Raw genomic sequence first — 17,460 nt, 5'->3', positions numbered from 1 at the left:
TCTTCTTTTTTGGGGGCTGGCCCAGGCATGATGGGCTGAATGGCCTCTTTCTATGCTGTAACTTTTCTATGGTTCTCGAAAAACAGTGTCCTTTAAAACACAGGTGAGTTGAGTATAGACTTTTAAAGTTGCTTTAACCTGTTTTTTATTGAGTGATAATTTCTCTGAAATAGACGAAGGATACATTGAATGAGCACACGAACGGAACGATAGACACCTGGATGTTAAACCAAGGACTGGTGAGAGTTCACCATATTCTCTGGCTGGTTCATCTTCTGCCCTTCAGGGCCTTGACCTGTGGGCTGTTTGGTGATGCCGCAGACAGTGTTAGGTGACGACCTTACCTGAGATGACACGGTGGTTGTCTTTGTGTTTTACATCAAATTGAAAGGATTTGGGGGCTAAAAACCTGCTCCCTGAATATTAAGAATGATGAAATTCTTCCCATCCAGTACGTCCCCTGCCCTTCCAACTCTCACTGCAAAGCCTACATTGCTGCTCGATTCCCTTCCTTTCCTCGCATGCAAAAAAAACAAGCGCCTTGCTAGGAATTAACCTAAAAAATAATCTGGATTTCTACAACTGACGAATTACGTGTACTTACAGCTCAGAAACAGGTTACTCGGCCCACTTGGTCTATGCTGGTGTTTATATGCCACATATGCCTTCTCTCAACCTACTTCACCCTATCAGCATATCCTTCTGTTTCTTTATCCCTTATATCTTTAGAGATGTGTTTTTCAGCCTAGAAAGGAAGGTCCTAAGAAATAACTCCATAGAGGATTATAAGGTAGTTAAGGGACTGGGAAAGGTAAACAAGAAAATCCCCCCCCCCCCCCAAACTATATCTTGGATGCTGGCCACCTATTCAAAGGTGAATTCCAAAAGTCATTGGATAGCTCAGTTGGGGTAGGAACCATGAATAACTTTCTTTCTCCTCCTCTTCCCCATTCCTGCATCTCCCCACAATCAAACAAAGCCCAATTAAAGCAAGAGATAAAAGCAAAGAACTGCGGATGCTGGAAATCCAAAACAAAAACAGAAACAGAAATACCTGGAAAAACTCAGCAGGTCTGGCAGCATCAGCGAAGAAGAGCACAGTTGATGTTTCGGGTCCTAATGACCCTGAGAGAATAGGGAGAACCCCCCCCGCCCCACAAACCAGCTTATATTTCACCCCTCCCCTATTTTTCCTTAGTTCTGTTGAAGGGTCATGGGGACTCGAAACGCCAACTGTGCTCTTCTCCGCCGATGCTGCCAGACCTGCTGAGCTTTTCCAGGTATTTCTGTTTCTGTTCCCAATTAAAGCAATCTGGTTTAGTTTGTTTTTAAAAATCACTTGGTAGATGTCGCTTTATCATTCTTATTTTTTTGAAGAACAAACATTACTAAATCCTTTTGCCTAACACTCTCCCTCCTGTTGGATTGATTTCTTTGTAAAATTCTTCTCGTCTTCAGAGAATGAAAAATATTTTATTGGCAGAATTAGTATTGCTAACTGTATACATCTAGGCTGGTGGAAGTCCCTCAATACTGTCTGTGTCCTGGGGTATTGTAACTCTCAATCCAACCTGTCTGGGTTTTTGGTATTTGGAGCAAGCGTGTTTCTACTTTGCTTTACTGGGAACAACTTGGTTTTCCAACAGGCATTTATTTCACTTAAACAATTGATGAAGCAGAGGCTATTGCAGGACGTCCTCTGTACTTGCTGATTCCAATGCTGGGTCATTTATGTTGTTGGGTGATCTTGTAGAGTTGTTACTTATTAATCATTTGTTAAAAGCTCTATTCAACTTGTGATTATTTTAAATAATTATTGTGAAATGTTTAATTTTCCATTGCCCTTTCTGAAATGTAATCTTCCTCACTGTCTAAAGTGCTATGTATATGAACAACTTTCAGAATCCGAGATGCATATCAATTCTACTAGTTATTTTCAAATTTCAATGAAAGGAGATCAGAGCCACTGCTAGAAGCAAAGCAGTGTATGTATTGGCTGTGGACTTTTACTTTTTTTGGCATCTGATTGCTTCTTCAGGATTCCTGCACTTAAGGATTGTGACCATCCAGTGCTGCCAAAAGATAATGTTATTAAAAATTTGATTCAAATCTTGTAATGTCCAGAATAGCTTAAAATACTACCACTGTGTTCAACCTGAAGCTTTTGAGATGGTATCAGTGGTGGGCAAGACTATTTTGAATGGGTCCATATTCACTTTCAGTCTCTATTCAAAGCTCTCTGACCACAGGATGACAGTCCCTTCCAGGTCCTTTGTGACTAGAGTTGAGGTCATTCAGCCCAAATCCTGAAGGCCATGGATCCACAGCACAGAATAGCCAGAAATGTTATACTGCTTGGCACTTGGATATTCAGCACATCAAGTCTACCATTGCTGCTTCTGAAGTACAGGGTTGGGTCAGAATAGAGGGTACATTACATTTTCAAACTGTCCCATACTTAGCCTGAGGGTTTTGTATTCTTACGTTGACCAGTGCAAAAAAGAAATAATCACTTACAATGATATTTTTAAATGACTGAGTGTTGGCTGTTTTGCGTGCCAAGGCATAAGCGCAAGTCTGTGACTGATTGCGTTGCCATAATGTGCAGCTGGTTATTTGGTCTAGAACAGGCTTGTTCTACCCGCAGCCCATGAAGCCCCTCCATGTGGCCCCTGGAACGATTGTTGAAAAATGGTAAGATGGCTCAGTGTGTTTGAAGATTTCTTCAAGGGTCTGCTCTCCAATCACAGCCTGTTTTTCTCCCAGCTTTGCTGCTCAGTAGTGAGCCTGTCAGCATCAAACATGAAACAGGATGTGATTGGAGGAGCAGCGAACATCAGCAACTGCGAGTATTTGAAGATAGAGACACTTTGAAGCACACGTTCACCATGCTTTCCTGTGGCTGCTGGTGCCCTGGCCCAGCTGCGTCTGCTCCCCCCATCCCACCCCCGGGCTGCTGTGAGGGAGGGAGAGTGCAGGTGAGGGCGGGAGTGTGCGAGAGTGCGGGTGGGGGCGGGAGTGTGCGAGAGTGCGGGTGGGGGCGGGAGTGTGCGAGAGTGCGGGTGAGGGCGGGAGTGTGCGAGTGTGCGGGTGAGGGCGGGAGTGTGCGGGTGAGGGCGGGAGTGTGCGGGTGAGGGCGGGAGTGTGCGGGTGAGGGCGGGAGTGTGCGGGTGAGGGCGGGAGTGTGCGGGTGAGGGCGGGAGTGTGCGGGTGAGGGCGGGAGTGTGCGGGTGAGGGCGGGAGTGTGCGGGTGAGGGCGGGAGTGTGCGGGTGAGGGCGGGAGTGTGCGGGTGAGGGCGGGAGTGTGCGGGTGAGGGCGGGAGTGTGCGGGTGAGGGCGGGAGTGTGCGGGTGAGGGCGGGAGTGTGCGGGTGAGGGCGGGAGTGTGCGGGTGAGGGCGGGAGTGTGCGGGTGAGGGCGGGAGAGGGCGGGAGTGTGCGGGTGAGGGCGGGAGTGTGCGGGTGAGGGCGGGAGTGTGCGGGTGAGGGCGGGAGTGTGCGGGTGGGGGCGGGAGTGTGCGGGTGGGGGCGGGAGTGTGCGGGTGGGGGCGGGAGTGTGCGGGTGGGGGCGGGAGTGTGCGGGTGGGGGCGGGAGTGTGCGGGTGGGGGCGGGAGTGTGCGGGAGGGGGCGGGAGTGTGCGGGAGGGGGCGGGAGTGTGCGGGTGAGGGCGGGAGGGGGCGCGAGAGGGGGGGTGGGGGCGGGAGTGCGCGGGAGTGCAGGTGAGGGCGGGAGTGTACGGATGAGGGAGGGAGTGTGCGAGAGTGTGGGTGGGAGCGTGTGTGAGGGAGAGGGAGTGCACCGTGTGAAGATAAGCGCAGGTGTATATGTGACAGAGTGTGAGCGCATGCACCTGTGTGTGTGTATGTGAGAGTGAGGGGGGTGATAAGGAGGGGAGAGTGTATGTCTGACTCACTCCCAGTCACGGGGTTCTCATTCATCCTTATCTTCTCACACCAATAGGCACTCTCAAAGTGGGTAATGGTGAGTGAATGAGCACCCTGAGACTCGGAGTTAGCTGGACACACACACTCACCCTTTCAGATTCGAATGGTCGCCTTTATTTATTACTCATTTTTTAATTATCAATTTATTGTTGTGATTGTTTGTTTTTTGCTCAGCAAGTTGTTTCTAATCATATGTCAGTTTATTTTTAAAAATTCATGTTTAATGTTGCGCCAAACCTCATCTTTCTGAAATTTGCTCATCCCCCCCCCAGTGTGAGAAACATTGAAATGTGGTCCCCAGTGAGAAAAGGTTGGACAAGTCTGGTCTAGAACAACACACTAATGTTCAGACCCAGATTGTCCTGTTGTACAGGCTTGCTATAAAGTCATAAGAGTATAGCTGCAGCAGCTGATCGCCTGACTGCTGTCTGCAAGGTTTCTTGGCTTAGCTATCACTCAGACTATCCTTACCTCAGGTGAGTTTCAGTTCTCAGGTGGTGTAAAGTGGCAGCAGCACTGGCGAGATGAGCGAGAACCAAACCAGCAAGTTCTGGCCTTGCTCTGTTTGCAACAGAAGAGGTATGTTTCACTTCCACAGAGTTGAACACCCAGTAGTGGAAAAAGAAGGTGGTGTATGAACAGGCTGTCCACATGGATAAGTGCATGGTTAACTAAATCCTTCCTGTATCATTTTGGATGGATGTCTTAACTATTTTAGACCGTCCAATCATCAACTTCTCTTACCATGCTGACCCTATTCCTCATTTTTTTTGATTAAATTATTAATTTTGAATTTATTTTTCCTTTTGGAATATTGTGACCAATCAGTGATGTATATGTTTGTGTGGTGAAATTGACTATAATTTTATCAGTTTATTTTTTGGAAAGCAAGGTATAAAGTTCTTGGAGATCCACCTGCTCCAGAAGGAATCCTTTGGAACCTCATTTTAAAAATCAGCACCTTCCAAATTCTTAAATGGGAAGCAGTTATGATTGACATGCTATATGGAGCAGAAATTAAAATAAAAGAATTTTATACCTTGCTTACATATGAATTTTAAAGACCAATTTTATTATTTTTAAATTATTTAGTTTTGATTGTTGTTTAACTTCCTCCTGCCCTTCCCATTTATGTGTAACAGATTCCAGTCACTCAGACCAATCTAATGGATGACATTGAACAGTGGCTGTCCACAGATGTGGTGAGAATTTTGGGTATCTTTTTAATTTACATTGTTTAACTCCAATAAAGCTTGAATTTGACAGGCGCAGTAATGAACCATTGGTGCTTTGGAGCTGTGGCAGAGCTGCTTTATGGATTCCAAGCTTTGTCTGAGAAAGGCATTTCCTATCCTGGCCAGAGACCTAGTTTTGTTCTGCTTTTGTCTATCCATTCATCTCCCTGATGATGTTTGTTGGAACTGTTCTCATGAGTTTTTGCTCAAATGGGGGACACAGAGATCATTCAACGGCTGAATTCTGAAGGTTTGAGCCCAGTTACTTGATGATGATGACTGTGGTGCAGGTACTGAGCCATACAGGCCAGAAAGAACACCAGGACATAAGAAGTAGGAGCAGGAGTGAGCCATTGGGAAAAGTCACAGTTCAGTTTCTGGTTGGTGTTTAAGTTAGCTGATTGCTCGAGTGGTCGTGATAAGCGATACCACAATTGGCCCAAATGCCTCAGTTCCCCTCCTGGCCACAGTGGTGCGGTGAATCCTGCTCTTGTGTGTGGAGAACAGGTTCTGCATTGACTTGGAATCACTCCTCCACCTCCCCCAGTTGCCCAAATTGCTGTTACTGCTAAACTTGCGCTTGAATACTAGTCACTTGGGCAAGATCCACAGGCGGCTAGTGCACATGAAATCTCACTGAGGGTAAGGGGAGCTTGAGATTCTCTTATTCACATTTGTTTTGACCACTGTTAGAAAGGCCATTAAGCTGCCACAGTTGAGATCATTCAAAGGTAGGCATTTAACATGCTATTGAGCTTTGCTCTTTCAGCTAACAAAAATTAAGCATGTTTATCTGCTACTGAAAGGGGAAAAAGTTTTTTTGAGCTCATTGGCCTTAAACAATTCAGCATTGGTCCATGACCTCCCAACAGTGGTCTCCAATGGAAGATAGTGATTTACAGCTTCTGTATAAAACTGATCTTTGGAAACCCAAAGAAATTATTGGAGAACGACCTAGGAATTAGTTTGGAAAACTAGATTACACTGCATACCTGTGATATTACGATGGAGATACAGTGAAACCTGTATAAATGGTCACTTCCAAAAAATGGACATCCGCAAAAACGAACATTTAAGAGACTCAACGTATTTGCATGGTAAAATATACTTGAGGCACTTGTAAATTACAAGCTACTGCAATGCACCAAGTCCTTTAAAACATCGAACATACAGATCACTGAGGCAGTGGATTTTGTGAAAGAAGTGTCCTTGTGGAATAGCAAACTCTTTACTCAGTATCCATAGAGAAACCACTGTTGTCTCTAAGATTTACTGCTTGCATGGCCCTTCCTCAGGGACACAGCAGTACCTCTGATGTTGGATAAAGACGTCTCTGTTTGACAAAAGCTGTTCATTTCATAAAATCCACTGCCACCTTTTGCTGATGTATGCATTGAACTCACCAACCTCTCAAATCAAGGAAAACACATGACTCTCAGTCAAGCAGAATTTTGATTTTTAAAATTCTCATCCTTGTTTTCAATGGCCTTGCACTTCCCTATCTTTGTAACCTCCTCTGGCCCCACGATCCTCCATGATATCTGCACTCATCTAATTTTCCTGAGCAGCCCCAATTTTAACAGCTCAACCATTAGTGACTGTGCCTTCAATTGTCTAAGCGCTAAACCCTGGAATACCCTCTCCACACCTGCCTACCTATATCTGACTGAATTATCTCTGTGTCTCCTGTAAGCGCCTTGGTTTTACTAAAGGTGCTATGTAAAAATAAATTATTACAAACAGCGAGAAAGGCCATTCTGTTTTGCCCCAGTGTGGTATTCATAAACACAGCGTCTGATAGCAGTTCTTCTCCCTCAGACGTTGCTATTATTGTCTTTCCCTTCCTAAAATATGAACATAATTAACTAGGAGCAGGAGTAGGCCACTCGGCCCCGTGAGCTTGCTCCATCATTTAATAAGATCATGGCTGATCTGATTGTAACCTCGACTTCTCATTCCTACCTACCCCAATAACCTTTCACCCCTTATCAAGAATCTATCTACCTCTGCCTTTAAAATATTCAAAGACTCTGCTTCCACCGCCTTTTGAGGAACAGAGTTCCAAAGACTCACGACCTCTTGAGAGAAAAAATTTCTCCTTATCTCTGTCTTAAATGGGCATCCCCTTATTTTTAAACAGTGGCCCCTATTACTAGGTTTTCCCACAAGAGGAAACATCCTCTCCACATCCACTCTGTTAAGCCCTTTAGGATCTTGTATGTTTTAATCAAGTCACTTCTTACTCTTCTAAACTCCAGTGGATACAAGCCTAGCCTGTCCAACCGTTCCGCAGAAGACAACCTGCTCATTCCAGGTATTAGTCTAGTAAACCGTCTCTGAACTGCTTCCAGCACATTTACATCCTTCCTTAAATAAGGTGACCAATACTGTACACAGCACAAAGATAAAAGCAAAATTCTGCGGATGCTGGAAATCTGAAACAAAAACAAAAATTGCTGGAAAAACTCAGCAGGTCTGATGGCATCTGTGGAGAGGAAGACAGAGTTAATGTTTTGAGTCCGTATGACTCTTCATTAGAACTAAAGAGAAAAAAAAATGTACACAGAGTTCTATACTGTACACAGTACTCTAGATGTAGTCTCACCAATGCTATGTATAACTGAAGCATAACCTCCCTACTTTTGTATTCATTTCCTCTTGCAATAAGCAATAACATTCTATTTGCTTTCCTAATTACTTGCTGCACCTGCATACCAACCTTTTGCAATTCAAGCACTAGGACGCCCAAATTCCGATGCATCTCAGAGCTCTGCAATCTCTCACCATTTAGATAATGTGCTTTTTTACTATTCCTGCCAAAATGGACAATTTCACACTTTCCTACATTATATTCCGTTTGCCAGATCTTTGCCCACTCAGTTAACCTATCTATATCCCTTTGTAGCCTCCTTATGTCCTCTTCTTTCTTACTTACTTTCTTACCTACCTTTGTATCATCAGCAAATTTAACAACCATACCTTCGGTCCCTTCATCCAAGTCACTCATATAAATTGTAAAAGATTGAGGCCCCAGCACTGATCCCTGTGGGATACCACTTGTTACATCTTGCCAACTAGAAAATGTCTCAATTATGCCTCCTGTCTCTTTTCTGTTAGCTAGCCAATCTTCTAGCCATGCCAATATGTTACCCCTTACACCATGAGCTTTTATTTTCTGCAGTAACCTTTAATGTGGCACCTTATCAAATGCCTTCTAGGTACAGTACAGTCCTCTGCCTCTGATGGTGGAATCACTTCTTTGAGGAGTTTTGGCTTCGAAGAGTGAAGGTTGATGCCTGTCTCTCTCTGCTGCTCCATAAAGTGATGGAGAGGCCTATGAGTCCCAGCTATCGGTCAGGTTTCCTACAGACACTCTGCCAGAGAGTCCAGAAAACTGCTGATATTCCTACGCACATGTGACCTGTTGTGTTTTCCCTACCAGATGTTCTCAATCCATTCTAAGACTTGCCTTTGAAACTTCAGTATATGGGCACAACCTGTCATCACATTTTCCCTCCTTTTAACACAATATAACCAAAGCAAAAGGCTATTTGGCACTTCTAGCCTGCTTTCCCATTCAGTAAGATCATGGTTGATCTTCTAGCTCAACTTCATCTTCCCACATTATCCATTAATTTTCTTAGTATCTAAAAACCTATAGACTTTTGTCTTGACTATACTCTGACTGAATATCCACAGCTCTTTGGGGTCGAGAATCTCAAAGACACTCAACCATTTGACTGAAGAAGTTTCTCCTGATCTCAGTCCTAAATGGCTGACCCCTTATTCTGAGACTGATGTCTAATTTGAGAATCTCCAGATAGTTGAAACATCCTCAAGCATCTACCCTATCAAGCCCCTTTAGCATTTTATGTTTCAATTAGATCACCTTTCTTTTAAATTCTAAGGAATATAGGCCTAGTCTATCCTATCCTGCCTCACAGGACAATCCTCTCATCCCAGGAATCAGTCTATTGAAACTTAATTGTATTCTGTCTAAGGCAGTATATCCTCCCTTATGTAAGCAAACCAAAACTGTACACAGGACTCCAGGTTAGGTCTCATCAGCTGTGAGACTTTACTCATAGGCTGATCACTTTGTATAAAAGCTAACACACCATTTGCCTTCCCAATTGTTTGGTGTACTTGCATGTTAGCTCTGAGATTTGTGTACGAGGACAGCAGGGTCCCTCTGAATGTAAACGTTTCCCCGTGTCTCACCATTGAAAAAATATTCTGCTTTTCTATTTTTTTTTGCCAAAGTTGTTTTTTTTTAATTAAAAAAAAAATTAAAATTTTTGCCAGAAGGTACTATAGCTAAATTTGCAGATGACAGACACCAAAATAGGTGGGAAAGTAAGTTGCAATGAAGAAATAAGAAATTTACAAATGGATATGGACAGATTAGGTGAATGGGCCTAAATTTGGCAGATGGAGTTTAACGTGGATAAGTGTGAGGTTATCCAAATTTTTGCCAAATAATGCCCTTATTCAAAAAGTGGGGGGGGAGACAAAGTAGGAAACTATAGACCAGTTAGTTTAACGTCTGTCGTTGGGAAATTGTTGGAATCCATTATTAAGGAAGTAGTAATGGGGCATTTGGAAAGTCAAAATACAATCCATCAGAGTCAGCATGGTTTCATGAAGAGTAAATCGTGTTTGACTAATTTGCTAGAGTTCTTTGAAGATGTGACAAGCAAAGTGGATAATGGGGATCCTGTAGATCTAGTATATCTGGACTTCCAAGAAAGCCTTTGATAAGATTAATATTAACAAAATATATTATTACAATATATATTAACAAAAGATTAATACACAAGATAAGATCACATGGAGTTAGGGGTAATATATTAGCTTGGCTAGAGGATTGGCTAACCAACAGAAAGCAGAGAGTCGGGATAAATGGGTCTTTTCCTGGATGGCAAGCTGTAACTAGTGGGGTGCCACAGGGTTTGGTCCTTGGGCCCCAACTATTTACAATCTATATGAATGACTTGGATTCAGGGATAGAAGGTACTATAGCTAAATTTGCAGAAGACACCAAAATAGGTGGAAAAGTAAGTTGCAATGAAGAAATAAGAAATTGACAAATGGATATAGACAGGCTAGGTGAATGGGCCAAAATTTGGCAGATGGAGTTTAACGTGGGTAAGTGTGAGGTTATCCATTTTGATTGGAAGAATAAAAAAGCAACTTATTATTTAAATGGAGAGAAACTTCAGAATGCTTCAGTGCAGAGGGATCTGGATGTCCTCGTGCATGAATCACTGAAAGCTAGTATGCAGGTACAGCAGGTAATAAGGAAGGCAAATGGAATTTTGGCATTTACTGCTAAAGGAATAGAGTATAAAAATAGGGAAGTGTTGCTGCAACTGTACAAGGCATTGGTGAGACCGCACCTGGAGTACTGTGCACAGTTTTGGTCCCCTTACTTGAGGAAGGATGTAGTTGCATTGGAGGCGGTTCAGAGGAGGTTCACTAAATTGATTCCGGAGATTCGGGGTTTATCTTGAGCAGTTTAGGCATATACTCGCTAGAGTTTAGAAGGATGAGAGGAGATCTAATTGAGGTATAGGAAATGCTAAACCCTTGTGGGGCATTCTAGAACGAGAGGCCATAGTTTTAGGCTAATGTGTGGTAGATTTAAATCGGAGATGAGGAAGAATTACTTTTCTCAAAGGGTTGTGAATCTGTGGAATTCGCTACCTCAGAGTGCAGTGGATGCTGGGACGCTGAATAAATTTGAGGAGGAGATAGACAGATTTTTAAATAGTAATGGGTTGAAAGGTTATGGGAAGAGGGAGGGAAATTGGAGTTGAGGCTGAAATGAGATCAGCCATGAATGGCGGGGCAGGCCCAAGGGGCTGAATTGCCTACTCCTCCTAGTTCTTATGTTCTAAGTGGATAGCTTCATACCTCCCCACATCATATTCCATCAGCTACATTCCTGTCCACTCTCTTGACCTGTCTGTATTTCTTTGTAGTCTCTGGCGTTCTCACAGCTTGCTTTGCCACCTTAGCCTGCAAATTTGGTTACATTACATTCGGTCCCCTCACCTAAGTTCTTGTTATAGATTGTAAATAGCTAAGGCCCAAGCACTGATCCTAGAAGTACCCCACTAGTTACAGCCTGTCAACTTTAAAATGTTCTGTTTGTTCCTACTCTCTGTTTCAATTTGTTAACTAATCCTCAATCCATGCTAATTCTAGGTGGCCTAATTGTGGAATAACCTCTTGTGCGGCACCTTCTCTAATGCCAGCCCACTTTAAATGGAGTGGCTCAGTTCATAGCACCCTCGCCTTTGAATCAGAGGGTTGTGGGTTCATGTCCCACTCCCGGAAACCAAGAACTATGGTTGTACTCGAAAGAGTTGCAATCTGTGACTGTTGATAACTCGAAAGAGTTTAAATGGAACATGTCCTAATGGAACAGTTCCATCTTTTCTGAGTGCTCAGCCATTGCCCAAGAGCCAAAATGTGTGCCTCAGGTAGCTGTGTGTTTAACCTTCTAATTTGGTTATCCCTATGCCAATTTTACACATTGCTCAGGTAGCAATTCAGAGATTATAGCTATGAGGTTTTGTTTTTCAATTAAGATTCCAGCTCTTCAGACACTCTCAGTAGAACCTCATTCCTAGTTCTGCCTATGTCATTGCTTCCTATGTGGACCATAGCACTGGATCCTCCCAAGTTCTCCAACCATGAGGAGATGTCCTGGAGCTGTTCAAGTGCTGGTAATTAGAACTGAGGAATGAAGTTCATTACTGAAGTTGCACTCTGCTCCAGGTGAAAGTAGTTTCAAATAAAATGGGAATTTAGACTGCAACAATCATTGAGCAGACCCAAAAGCTGGAGTAATGGGAGCATTGGAGGGGAAGCTGAATGCTCAAATTGAATACTGGAGTGGGTGGGGCTGTTGAACACTAGAGTATTAAGGGGGAGGAACTGAACGTTGGAGTGTCGGGGGATTCTTGGCATTGTTGCAGCTGATTGAATAGATCAGCTGATTCCACAAGATTGAGAACATTTGTACAGCATATCCAATGACCATGCAAAAGATGGACAGCTGACCATAATTTACAGGTTTTATTGTATATACTGTAAATAAAATTTTGCAAGGCTTAAAGGAAAAGAGCAGGGGAAGTGGGACTAATTGGATAGCTCTTTCAAAGAGCGACCGCAGGCACAATGGACTGAAAGACCACCTTCTGTGCTGTATGATTCTATGATTATGTAAAATCTGGAATTATAATTCTATACAGTTGCATCAATCACCTCACTTATCATGCTAATTTGTTATGCCCATTACAGCAGTTATGGTATGATTATCAGGAATGTAAATTTCCCAGTGATTATATGAGTATATAAAGTCCTTTCATCAGACTTTCTGCTGTGCTGTAGCATAGTTGCAGCTTGTAGAAGAGAGTTGAGAAGATATTATCAGCACACAGGTAAGTAATTTCATCTATATGAATTGAGAATTTTGAGGGGGAGAAATTGAATTTAAAACAACTGTGCTTCAATATTGGTATCAATATAGTGTCTGTTTATTGGGGTGTCTAAAGTTTAATTATGGGAAACTCTGAAAATGGGAATCTTAAGCCCTTATTGCCTGGGTTGGAATGGGCTAAGCTGAGGCCAATGTTGCTAACCTGCACTAATGCACCGTAGGTGTATAGCTTTTGCTGAATGTGGGTGAATTTGGGGAAGGAAAGAGTTGTCTCTGTCCAGTTCAGATAAGGACGCTGCTATGAGGTGACACAAGATTTGAATCGATATCGTTTTGATGCTTTAACCTCCCTTAACCTTGAAGTACTTTGGTGTTCTTGAAGTCCATGTGGTTGTGGATTTGATTTTTAATGCTAAGCAGTACCTGAATCAAACAGTCAAATGGATTTACTCACTTCTTTGAGCTAGGATCTGAAAAGGTATTTGTTATTTTGGGGGTGGTAGTGTTTAGTTTCCCTCACCCTGTTTCTCTGCATAGTATTGGTGGTGGTAATGGCCATAAATTATTGTGTGGTTTTAACAGCCAAAGTAAGATATCTATTTTGTCTGTGACCCATCGATGCAGATGGCTATTTCAACAGCTGCTGTGGATGGAATGTACATTCTCATTGACCTCACTCGCTTGACCATGCACTCAGAATTCAGTGCAATCTTAGTTGACACTCATTCAGGATAGAAGAAAAACACAAGATAGAATTCTATCTTCAGCGCATGTGGAATGACTAACAAATCTTATCTTTAATTTTAGAAGGGTGAATTTGGAGAAGATTCTGAAGGAGTAACAAGTGAAGGTAAATTCTGTTTTCCTTTGCTCTATTTTCCTTTTTGACCTTTTTTAAAAGATCTGTAGGAATATATTTTATATTTCATATGTTGAATTCATAATACATGTAACTGTTTTCATTTCTCAATATTGGAAATACCATTGACAGGTTATCTCACCAATTCCCGGGCCCCTCTAATATCGATCTGATTTTTATTCTTTCCTCTTAAAAAGCGCAACTTTATTGCTTGAAAACCTGAAGGCATTAGAACAGTGCTTCCCAAATTTTTTTCTGCTGTAACCCCATTTTAATGCTTTGCATTTGGTACGACCCCAGGGTGAAAATTGCAGGGTGGGAAAGAGAGTTGTTGAGCAGGTTGGGGGGTTCGAACAGCACGGAAACAAGGCACAAAAACATCTAAGATACGTTCCATTTTGCAGTCTCTGTTGGTGTCAATGATTGGGCCTAAGAGTTCATTTGATTAGGCCATGCCCACAAGCAAGAAAATTATGCACATTTAAAGGGTCCTCTCAGCCTGCACTCCAGTCAAATCTCAGCCTGCACTCAATTGCCACAGTTGCTGCCTTGGAGCTCATGACCCCAGTTTCTCATTGTCGCGACCCGAAGTATTAGAAGTGCATTGTCATGTACAATGAAAGCTCCCAACTTTGTCACTGGTCACAGATTATAACAGTGAGCTATTGATCGATGCCCTTAGTTTTCTTCTAATTGGCCAAGTTTTACCCAGAATGGTAATGGCTTGATGCCTACAAGGCACCTGTCCCGTTCATCCAGCACCCCTGTGCTCACTGGCCTACATTGACTCTCGGTCAAGCGATGCCTTGAGTTATCCTTTTTTTTTAAAAAATCCCTCCATGTCCTCTACCCTCCCTGTGTCTGTAATCTCCTCCAGCCCAACAACCCTCAGTTACCTGTGCTCCTTTAGTTCTGGATTCATGAGCCTCCCCAGTTTTAATAAGCCACCATTCTTAGTTGAGCCTTCGTTCTTCTCCCCATGAACCTGAACCTGCCTAAGCTCTGGAATTCCTTCCCCAAACCCCTCCACCTCCCTTTTAAGATGTTTCTTTATGATCAAACTTTTGGTCTTCCCTAATATCTGTGTGGTTTGGCATCAAGTTTTGTTTTAAAATTGCTTCTGTGAAGTGACTCGCAACATTTTATTACATTAATGGCACGCTATAATTACCAAGTTGTTGTGAAAAGCCCTCTGAAGAACTGCCAATAAAATCCCACCACATTATTCTCCACAAACTCTGTCACACATTATGTATGATTCCATTTTCCTAAACCATGGTTAACTTTGAAATAAAAGCTAAATGTCTCTTATTCTTATTAAAAGTGCATGAATGCTGTTTGTTTGATTTCAATGGTTTAGATGCTGCAGGTAAATCATGCTCCTGACTTGTTTGTAATCTGGAGTGCTGGCTGCTTTCCACTTTATTTGCTGTTAACCTGGCATTTAATGGCATTAAAATATTTAGCTGCTGCACCCCTTAATTCTTGAAGTGTTTTGGTATGAATGTCATTTTGTCTCGTTCTCATGGATGTCCAATCCATCCAGCTTTTATTTAATACCATTTGAGGAGATCTCCTATTCTTTATCTATCAGAAATAATCTACCAGGTTTCTCTACAGTGAAAGATATTGAACCCAAAAATCCTTCCATGATTTCATCTGATAAAAGCTTTTTCTTTTTCATCCTTTATTTTCCTTTCAGAAATTTTTATTTTAGTTTTAATTCCTTTTTGATCCCCCTCTTTTCCTGGAAAATTGTAAACCATTCATCCTGACTTTTTAAGCAATGGATTTAACTTTTAATTTGTTTATAGGATGTATATTTAGTTTCTATCTCTGATATATCCATTAAAGGAGTTTTACAGGTTTCCCCTTTTCTAATTTTATTCTTTTCATTTTGAATATTGCTGAGAAGAAAGCCATGTTGCCAAAGCTTTTCATCTTGTGCTCATTAAGACAAATGCAAGAATGCCAAATTTCAAACGATCACAGCAATTTATATTAAATACCAAAATAATTTGTCTACTGTTATGTGATTCTGCGATTGGCAGAACTTATTGAACAATCCTAAGCATGCTATTAACGACCAATTGAAGGTAATTAGCAAGCTTGTAACATGGCTCATTTATGCTTGCCAGAAGTATGAGGTGTCAGCTGTGGCTCAGTTCATAGCACCCTCACCTTTGAGTCAGAAGGTTGTGGGTTCGTGTCCCACTCCAGGACTTTGAAAAAAAAAGCTTGCCAGAAGTGATGTACATTCATACGCAGGGACAGTTCTCTGCAAACAGAGGAATATGTTCAAGCCTTGCTCTTCTTTTGAATTCCCTGGAAGCTTGGGGAGCCTATAGTTGACCGTTGTTTTCTCCATGGCAACATCTCAGACTTTCCAACCAGGTAGCAACCTTTTCTCCTATAGCATAAAATGTTGTGATTGTTTGAATTTTGTCATTCTTGCATTTGTCCTGATGAGTGCAAGATGAAATGCTTTGGCAGCATGTCTCTCTTTTCAGCAATATTCAAATTCTCTTCATTTTGAAGCTCATGATTACTAAATCCAAACTCCTAAAATCTTTGTTTTATTATTGATTTATCATTTCTGAGGCGGAGTTAAGTAGAAATTGCATATTTTTATTCTCTTGAGATGAAAATCTTGACTCTCTTGATATTTCCTATCTATGTATAAACAACGACGGACTGGATAAGATCCTCTGGTCCATCATAGCCTGTCCCACATAATTGTGATACCTTGTGTATAACAATATATAAGCACTTTACGCCAGCCAGAACCAGGTGATCTGGGAAAGGCAAAAGAAAAATCCAATTTTGGGGAAAACAAGCTGTGAAATTCTTCCCCTTGCCCCCTGCCCAATGACCAAAATTAGCCCAGGAACCCGCTCTCTGGCCTTAAATTCTTTGCAATACTTTTCCTTTGTAAGAGGTGAACTCCACCCCAGCCAGAAACAAACCCGGTTCTTGCTTGATCTAAAATACTAAGCTGCAGAAAAGTTGCATTTTTGCACATTAGGTAAAGCACATTTTTCTCCTAGAATTTGATAAATTCCTGGAAGAACGAGCGAAAGCAGCGGAACGGCTGCCGAATCTCCCCTCGCCTCCCACAGAGACCCCTGGTTCTGTTACTGCGACCAAAAAGAAGAAGCAGGAAAAGATGGAGGACGCCCTCTTTAAGCTGTGAGACCTCGAATCCGCCCTCCGCCTGCCACCATGTATGAAGGAACACATTGAGGCAGTCCTGAGCTGCGCCTCTCCTAGAAATTTACCCTGTTGCTCCTGAATAGGGGATGGTACGAAAATAGAGTGCACACTCTTGCCCTGCGAAGTCTGTGTTTCAAGATGGACCCTATTTTCAAATATTTCTCTCAAATGACCCTATAACAGGGATAAAGGACAACACGTGACTCTTTGCTGAAGTTGTGGAGATGCCATCCAATTACAGAACGATGTTGTGGGCTGACTGTGCTTAAGTTCAAAATAGGCTTGAAAATAATTTAAACTGCAGATCTGAGAGTACACTACTTTTTAACCTGTATCCTCCTCACAAATCCATGTACATTTTATTAATTTTTTTTTTCTTATGTATGCTAAACTGAGAAATGGTTTCCAAGCATTAACTTAATCTATTTTAAATACTTCAGCACAAGGATAGTGATGATGATGTGTTATGGTGTTTGTGGGCATGTGTTGGGGAATAAACGATGGCGCCTCCAAGTGATGCATTGGGTCACGTTCCACACTTTAGTCTGATTTATGGGATTTCTGAATCAGATGGATTCTGTTGTTTTGCTATTGGGGGGGTAGTATGCAGCTGCAATTTCTTTTTACATCTGTATCCTGTTGTCTATGCAATGAGACCTTTCCCCCCCTCCACAAGCTTTTAGAATGGGGCACATCTGTGGCATGAAGCAGAGAGTTTAAAGCTGTGGAAATTGTACGGTTGCCAACCCTCCAGGTTTGT

General features: G+C 42.3%; 1 protein-coding gene across 6 annotated transcripts in view; it reads left to right on the top strand.

Annotated features, from left to right (window-relative positions):
* The window catches only part of LOC144669566 (TOM1-like protein 2), a 116,434-nt gene extending 99,217 nt beyond the window's left edge, over positions 1-17,217 (top strand). For 2 of the 6 annotated variants that reach the window (XM_078532056.1, XM_078532055.1), the window contains exons 13-16: positions 174-239; positions 5,086-5,145; positions 13,436-13,478; positions 16,535-17,217. In XM_078532056.1, coding sequence (XP_078388182.1) covers positions 174-239; positions 5,086-5,145; positions 13,436-13,478; positions 16,535-16,680 — 315 coding nt within the window. In that variant the 3' untranslated portion in view covers positions 16,681-17,217. The remainder of the gene's footprint in view (positions 1-173; positions 240-5,085; positions 5,146-13,435; positions 13,479-16,534) is intronic. The other 4 variants (XM_078532058.1, XM_078532057.1, XM_078532060.1 and 1 more) reach the window with 2 other exon arrangements.
* Positions 17,218-17,460: the final 243 nt, after the last annotated feature.

Source organism: Cetorhinus maximus, chromosome 29 (genome assembly GCF_964194155.1).
Source record: "Cetorhinus maximus chromosome 29, sCetMax3.hap1.1, whole genome shotgun sequence".
Classification (NCBI taxonomy): domain Eukaryota; kingdom Metazoa; phylum Chordata; class Chondrichthyes; order Lamniformes; family Cetorhinidae; genus Cetorhinus; species Cetorhinus maximus.
Note: the sequence above shows the minus strand (reverse complement) of the source record. Positions and strands in the feature narration are given on the sequence as shown.